This window comes from Pipistrellus kuhlii, unplaced genomic scaffold (genome assembly GCF_014108245.1).
Source record: "Pipistrellus kuhlii isolate mPipKuh1 unplaced genomic scaffold, mPipKuh1.p scaffold_m20_p_8, whole genome shotgun sequence".
NCBI classification, from domain to species: Eukaryota; Metazoa; Chordata; class Mammalia; order Chiroptera; family Vespertilionidae; genus Pipistrellus; species Pipistrellus kuhlii.
This window is the reverse complement of record NW_023425584.1, coordinates 65,887,236-65,895,592: the sequence shown is the minus strand read 5'-3', so window position 1 is coordinate 65,895,592 and position 8,357 is coordinate 65,887,236. Positions and strand designations below refer to the sequence as shown.

The 8,357-nt window shown below is 47.7% G+C and overlaps 1 protein-coding gene across 1 annotated transcript; it reads right to left on the bottom strand.

The window, feature by feature from the left end:
* Positions 1-4,743: 4,743 nt before the first annotated feature.
* On the bottom strand, positions 4,744-5,403 carry LOC118711821 (transcription initiation factor TFIID subunit 4-like). Its single transcript, XM_036425210.1, has one exon. The coding sequence runs from the start codon at positions 5,401-5,403 to the stop codon at positions 4,744-4,746; it is 660 nt and encodes a 219-aa protein (XP_036281103.1).
* Positions 5,404-8,357: the final 2,954 nt, after the last annotated feature.

Here is an 8,357-nt window from a genome sequence, read left to right as displayed (position 1 = left end):
AGAGTACTATGTCCATTGTATAGATGAGGAAACTGAGACTGTCCTCTTGCCAAAGGTCACACCACTAGTAACAGAATAAAATTCAGAGCCCTGCTCTGACTACCACGCACTGCTTCCCTCACCTTCCAGGGACTCATGAGATCATCTATACCAACTGATTTGTCATTGCTTTAATGGGTATTATTAGGATCCTTTATTTCAGTCATATGAAAATCATGGAATTAAGGAATGACAGGGCCATGAGCCTCTTAAAGCTGATCTAGCCCCACCCCCTTTCATTTTGCAGGTGAGGCTCAGGAAGGTTAAGTGATTTGCCAAAGGTCACCCCCGTGAGTTAGTGGGAAATGACCAGTGTCATTTTTAAAAATTAGTTACAACAACTGCCTACCAAGCCCATTTTTATGGCTTATTTTAAGCAGGTTAATAAGTATACCAGGCACAGCTTTAAACCCAACTGAGTAAATGCTGACACTAGTTTATAGATTCAGCAGATAAGTAGCAATAAGGAATTATTCATCTCCCATTTATCATCCAGCCTCTCCAAGGTACAAGTTATAAAGGGACACAAATAGCAGTTTAAGAGCCCTCCCCTGCTCCCCCTTTCCCATGAGATCAAAACAGTGGAAACCAAGTGGCCTACAAGGCATACATTTAGACTGTGGCTATGCCTGGGATCTTCTGAAAGGTGAAAAAAAAGATATTCAGGAAAACTATTTGCATTTTACAAATAGGTACATTTCTATTTGTACCTATTCAGAATTCCATATTTGGCCTCCAGATTTATTAATTCATTCTTTTGAGTATGTATTGAGCACCTACTATGTGCAGGGTATTGTGGGGAATTATTAAATACCATTCTAGCCAGCAGGATTTTTTAAAGCTTAACAAAGTGACAGAATAGAGTACACACACACACACACACACACACACACACACACACACACTGGAACCTGGCATAGTCACCCAGTATAAATGGAACGTGTGCTTGGGAATAGGAGGAAAGGGGAGACTTGCCTAACTGCTGCTGTAGCCACAAGAAGCTCACTGAGAAGGTGGCCTTGCCACAACCTTGTCCCCAACAACATTTCTGTATCTTGTGAATGGGGTTAGAAAACGTCAGAGGCAAGAAGGGGGGAGGGGAACTGGACAGTGAATTTCTGGCCTTAATTAACTACCCAATCCTTCATTCATATATTAAATACAAGCAAACTGGTGGGGAGATGGGAAGGGAGTATTAGGATGCCAATAGCAGTTATACTATTTGTAACATGTGCCAAAAATGAACAAAATTAGCAGATGATTTGCTGCTTTGGGAGGTGAGCTCTAATAAATTCTCTTGTGTTATTCAGAAGAGCTGGTTTATTTTATTATTGTTGTTATTATTGTTTTAATCAAATCTGAGGCCCAAAGTTCAATGTCAATGACAGAGCCATCACAAAACCATAAATGACTTTGCTCTCAGCTGCTCAGAGAAAAGAAGTTCCTCCATGAGTCCCACATCCATAAAATGGAAGCATTTTCCAGTAAAAAGAAAACTTGCAAGATATTTACTCAAAACCCTTTCCTTTGTAGAGGAGGAAACCGAGGCTCAGAGTGTTCAAGTGACAAAGAATGACCATTTAACTTATGTGAAACTATGAGTGAATGTGGGTACTCATCCTCACACAGGACTCAGGACAGCAGGCTTACAGTGTCCTAGGCTCACCCTACGAAACAATGAGTCAGAACAAGGACCAAGTTCAGAACCCTGCCCATTATGCACCCCCACACACACATACACTTTGTTGCCTTATTTCTTTATTTTGAAGGCTAGCTATTTATGAGTCCTCAGGAAGGTTGGAAGAGTCTAGAAATGTAATATGTACTGAGTGTCCCTTTTAGATGGTCTACAAGGGGGCGTGGAATGACAGTTTTGAATATCTATGACTTCTTGGACCTCATTATCGCATCCTCATGCTGCCACCGACCCCCACCCCAGGGTTGAGCCAGGATCAATGTTTCCATCTTCCTGCAGAAGGTGGGGGCAGCAGCGGTAACCAGGTTCCCAGACTACCTCAGAGTTCACCTCTGCCTTATCGCTAATCCTCTGCCCCTGGTGATTGCATCAGGGTGAGGGAAGCGTGGCCTTGGGATGCAGGTTTATAGATGGGCGATATCAGTTCCTACAGCAGCATGTTGACATGGAAGAGCAGGGTACAACCAGGGTCCCAGGACACCTACTCCTAGCCCTGCCATTGAATAGCTGTGTGACTCCAGATAAATCTGTAGCCCTTTCTGGGTGTCACTGTCAGAGGGAGGCTCTCCTGTGACTGATATGTGGGCCAAAGGTACCTGGGGTTATGGTCACCCCACCAACTGAGGCACACACAAGCTAAGGTGCTGGAGAGACATCATGTGGCATGTTCTGCACGTGAGTGAGCTTCTCTCTGTTTGCACACAGTGGAAGGAACCATGGCATGTGTATTTCAGCCACATCCCTGGTACTATATCTTCAGTCATAAAGGGCAGATTTACACTGGGTAAGGACAAGTTAGAAACGCCAGTTTTCTAAGTTCAACAAACTTTTAAAAATATCTATTACACGTTAGAAACTATGGAAAACACAAATATGCCAAACATAGGATATGTTCACTTAGAGGATTGAAATTTGGGAGAGAGGGGTATGTAGATGGGTAGACATGTGAACAATATACTTATTGATAAATACAAGAGGTTAAAGGCTATGGAATCAGAGTGGGAAAAGGGATTGATTGTGGGAATGGGAGTTTAAGAAATAAAAAGGATTTTTTTTTTTTAAAGAAGGATATGTGCCTTAGCCAGTTTGGCTCAGTGGATAGAACATCAGCTTGTGGACCTACAGGTCCCAGGGTCAATTCTGGTCAAGGGTTGTAAGAGTCAATGATCCATGTGTTTCTCTAACATCGATGCTTCTTTCTGTCTTTCCCTCTTTCTTCCACTTTCCCTAAAAATCAATGGAAAAATATCCTTGGGTGAAGATTAACAAAGCGCTCATGCACGCGCGCGCGCACACACACACACACACACACACACACACACACACAGGAGGATATGTGAGAAGTGAGTCCTTGTTTTCCCCTCTTACATTCCTCACAGTGCCAGTGCCTTGCTTGTGGTGGCAGTATTTGGGTCTGAAATCAAACTACCTGTAAATCTTGACTCTGCCACCTAGAAAATAGGGCAAATTATTTAATAGTTTTGTGCCTCAGTTCTTTCATCTGTAAAGTGGGGGACATAGAGTAACTGTGTAGATAAATAAGATAATCCATGCAACGCACTTGTCACCATATCTGGCCTATCGTAAGTGCCCAGGGTTACCTGTTAATAACTGTTTGCCTAGAAAATGGATTGAATTTTTTATCTGCAGCCTAAGCTTTTAGCATACACATTCAGACTGGCCTGACATTTTTGGTTCCTCACTCGGGCTATTTGGTTCAGACTTAAGTGCCTGGCACTCCTGGGCTTCCACTGTACAGGACCAGGAAGAAGCCCTTTGGTATAGGATCCTCTGAGGCATAGACTGGCAGGATTTGGTGATATCCATTTGGGAAATCTTAAAGTCACAAAATGTTGATGTAGGAAGGGATCCAGTCTCTCCATCACACAGGCAGGAACTAAAGCTTAAGAAGTTACCGGATTTGCCTGTGGTGGCAGTGTGGGGATTAGAACCCAGGACTCCTGATTCCCAGATCTATGTGCTTGCACCATCCTTACCTGCTGCCTAGACCCTGACCCTCCTTGTACAGTGACTGTCTTGGACACAGCAACCTGGGATCTTTCCCTGCCCTCTCTCTATTCTGCTCCAGAGAAAAGACTACCCTGTTATCCAGTTCTTAGATCAGATCTAATGTAGAATTAGGGTCCAGCTAGGCCTGGACTCAAAGTAGGGGAGGGACTCAAAATGTGAGCCCCTTAAAGATCTGAATTAAGTTAATACCTTGACTCCTTTTTAAAAATATATATTTTATTGATTTATTTTATTTTATTTTTTATTTATTTATTTATTTTTACAGAGAGGAAGAGAGAGGAATGGAGAGTTAGAAACATCTATGAGAGAGAAACATTGATCAGCTGCCTCCTACACACCCTCTACTGGGGATGTGCCTGCAACCAAGGTATATGCCCTTGACCAGAATCGAACCTGGGACCCTTCAGTCCATAGGCCAACGCTCTATCCACTGAGCCAAACCTGTTTCGGCACCTTGACTCTTTATGAGCTGAGAATGCGTTGCGGGTAACAGGGTTTGTGATCCTGACATTAGTGTCCGTGGGGGCTTTCAGAGAAAGGCGGACAAAGGCACTACGGCAACCTGCCACCCGTTCTGCAGTGGGTCAGGCGCGGAGAAGCTGGCCTGGAGCCTTCTCCAGCTGGAAGAGCAGCGGGAAGGAGGCAAAGAAAAGGGAAAACGAGGCAAACCCAAGATGGACAGAGGCGAACTGGAGAAAGCCAGAGGGCAGGTGTAGGAGGAGCTCAGCTCGATCCTCTCTTTTCAAACAGAGCAAGTGTCTTCGCTATTCTGAAAGAATTCTCGCTCCATGCGGAAATGAAAACCGTAAAAATTGGGGGGGAGGGGAAGACACGCTGCAAACTTCCCTTCTTTCCATGTGGGTGCATTCACTTTTATTGACCTACTTAGCTTATCGATTGCTATTTTAAAATTCGGATGAGCTCCAGTGGAGCATTCACCTGCGCCCTGATTGCTCTCCTCCAAAGGTCTTGGAGACTCAGCCGCCGGCTACGTGAGCGGCGGCTGAGTCCCGCCTCAAGGGCGCGCGCGCCCCGACCCGCGGGGGTGGCCCTGTCTCCCCGGGGGAGCGCGGGCGGTCGCCGCGGCCTGGACGCTGGTACGGCCCTGGCGCCCCGGTAAGAGCCGAGCTGCGGGCGCGGGCGAGCGGTAGGGGGTCTCCGGGGCCAGGCCGCGGCCGCCGCAGGGGCAGGGGCGCGGGCGCCGAGGAGCCGGGGGCGGGAGCGAGGCGCCTGCGGGGAGGAAGCGGGGCCGCGCACGGGGCTCCTGGCCCCGGACGCGCTTCCGCGCCCGCCACCCCCTCCGGGAGCCGAGCCGGGGCCCGGGCGCGCCGCAGGGGCGGGGGCGGCCGGCCGGGGCTGACCCCGAGCGCCGCCGAGTCTGCGCCCGCCCGCCCGCCTCCCCGCGCTCGCCTCCCGCCGCCTCGGGTTACGCGGCGGCCGTCGGCGCGCACCTCATCAATAAGGCCTGACAGGCCGCCGGCTCCGCGGCCATCCATCACCCGGCGGGCGGCGGCGCGGGGCCGGGCGCGCGGGGCTCGGGAGCCGGTGGCCTCCGCGGGAGAGCCGGCCCCGGGGAGACGCCCGCCCGGGTGCACCAGGCGGCCGGGCCCCCTGTATGTAAGCCCCCCTCCCCCCATAGACCCTTGTGGCTCCCAGACAGCATTTCTCTATCCACAAAGATTTGACTTCCTTGCACCTCTGAATCTAGTGTCTTTTTCAAGGATCCGTTCATTTGTAATTGAAGATCCGCAAGGGAGCTTAGAACCGACTGAGCACCACCCGAACATTCCGCAGGTGGAGAAACTGGGAGGCAGAGCGGGAGGCTGAACATGCCTGAGGTCACTGGACATCTGTGACTCTCAGCCCTAGCGCAGCCATATGGGTATTCTGCAGGACCCAGGACCCATATGCATGTGTGCATGTTGTAGGTTGCGGGTGTGCCTGTCAGTGCATGAAATCTACATTTCCTGCCCCAAGTCTGGTCACCGCGCGTGTGCGTGCGCGGGCGATGAGATCCAGAGAATAGTAAATGCGGCAAAAGAGTGTGTGTGGGGTTGGGGGTGGCATCCGAGGGAGGATGTCAGCCCAAGGAATTAACATGATTTCTTTTCGTGCACTTAATCTGCCCCAGCACTTGTTGTCAGGACTCTTCCTCCTTGGTCCGAACAGTTTAAAGGTAGAAACGTGTGTTCATCCTTGTATCTCCAAAGTTTGCATGGTGCCTGGCACGTAGGTAGTAAGCATTCAATAAACGTTTACTATATGAATTGCAACACTTAGAAGGGAATTCAAATCATTCAGGTCCAGAGGATTTGGAGGCTGGAAGAATTCTCAGAGCATGGTATCCGATTTCATTTCATTTCAAAAGAAGGAGACCGGCTGGCCTCCCTGGCTTTGATTTACCCAAAGCCACCCAGGGGGTAAGGTCAGATCTATGGTGGGCCCCAGTGTTTTCCATCCCCACCCCTAACGCTGCTGTTCCACCAAGCTCTCCCGGTATGGATTCACTTCTTCCCTTCCCTTCTTCCCTTCTCACCTTTTGGTTCTTCCACTGCTTCATTAGCAAGCTCTCCTAGGAGGGGGTGAGAGTATTAGGAAATTGACAAAACCAAACTGTTTGCTTTGTTCCTAACAGGAAACACAATATTTTGTGGGGGGTCTTTTTGTTGTTGGTGGTGGTGGTGATGTTTTATTAGTTTGGATTTTTTTAAATTTTTTTTTTAGTCCAAGTGAAGAAGGTGAGAAAAAACTGCTGACCATTGGGTGTCTGTTAACATTAATTTTTCCTCTATTACCGCACTGGTTTGACTGGAGTTAGAAACAATGATATCAACACCTCTGGGCAGGAGTAGAAATGATCACATACACAATCTCTCTTTCTCTCTCTCTCTCTCTCTCTCTCTCTCTCTCTCTCTCACACACACACACACACACACACACACACACACACACACACGCCGTTTTTATTGAGCGGAAGAGGAAGGTAGCAAAGCCATCCTGTAGCCCAGGAGTCAATGTCTTTTGGGCTCTCCGTGATGCTACTAGATTATGATTTTTGTAAATGCAGGTACGAAGTGTACCAGTGCACACTTTCTTCCAGTTACCATTCATCTACATCACAAGCTACAGCTGGGTAATGTGTAAATTGTTGTAAAAATCAGAGCTAAAGAACAACTTCTGCAGAACTGATGTGAATAAGACCTCATACAGGAAAGGCAATGCTTCACCAAATGCTTTTCCCTTAGTCCATTCAGATATACAGTCCTACTCTCAGGGGCAAACTCATTCCTTCAGAGTCAGCCCTTGGCTTACTCTTGCCTCCTGGGACCAGCTAGACAAAAACCAGTCTCCCCTGACTGACTGGGTTCTGGCCAGCTGGGTCTCCTATTCTCCAACCGCCACCAGCAGATTGCTTAGTGAGTGGCAGCATTGTTGAAAGTGACTTAGCAAAGGCCCGGCTGGCTGGCTGGCCAGCATGGCTCAGTTCCATGGTTCATGGAACATCAACCTATGAACCAGAAGGTCACGGTTTGATTCCAGGTCAGGGCACATGCCCCAGGCTACGGGGCTCCCTCCCCAGTGTGGGCCATGTAGGAGGCAGCTGATTGGTGATTCTCTCTCATCATTGCTGTTTATATCTCTTTCTTCCTCTCCCTTCCTCTCTGAAATCAATAAGAATATATTTTTTAAATAAAATTTTTAAAAAAAGAAAGAAAGTGATTTAGCAATCTCTAGAGCCTGCTGCTTGGCTTTAGGACTTTCAGGATGAGAAACTGAAAAATCCTCCCTCAGATGCCACCTTCCCTACCTGCAGCCGCTGTGAAATATGAATGTGTGTGCATCGAATTTACACTGAGCTATATCCAGGGTTATCTGCTGCAACCATTCCTGCAGACCATGTAGAAGATGAACCTTGGAAACTGGATCCTTTTTTAAAATTTCTTAATATTTTTATTGATTTCAGAGTGGAAGGGAGAGAGAGAGAGAGAAAGAGAGAGATATATCAATGATGAGAGAGAATCATTGGTCAGCTGCCTCCTGCAAGTTCCACACTGAGGATCAAGCCTGCAGCCTGGGCATATGCCCCAGCCAGGGATCAAAGCCATGACCTTCTGGTTCATAGGTCGATGCTCAACCACTGAGCCACGCTGGCTGAGCTGGATCCTTTTTAAAGTGATGCAAAGATTTATTTTGTAGATAAATCATTCTTCTGAAGTATTTTAGGTGGGAGTCAAACATGTACCAGGGATGTGGAGTCTCCCTAAAGACTGGGGATGGGCGTGTGTGTGTGTGTGTGTGTGTGTGTGTGTGTGTGGAGAGAGAGAGAGAGAGAGAGAGAGAGAGAGAGAGAGAGAGAGAGAGAGAGAGAGAGAGAGAGAACTGACTGAGGCTTTTATCTTGCCCCAGCCATACTTTCTTTCCCCCCTGCTTTTTCAGAAGTCTGACTTATGGAGGTGAAATTTACATTCAGTAAATTCATCCTTTTTCATGTACAGTTCTATGAGTTTTGACAAATACACAAATGGTGTAACCACCATCACAAGCAAAACAGGGAATAGTTCCAATATTTCACAAAATTTCCTCTCCTCTC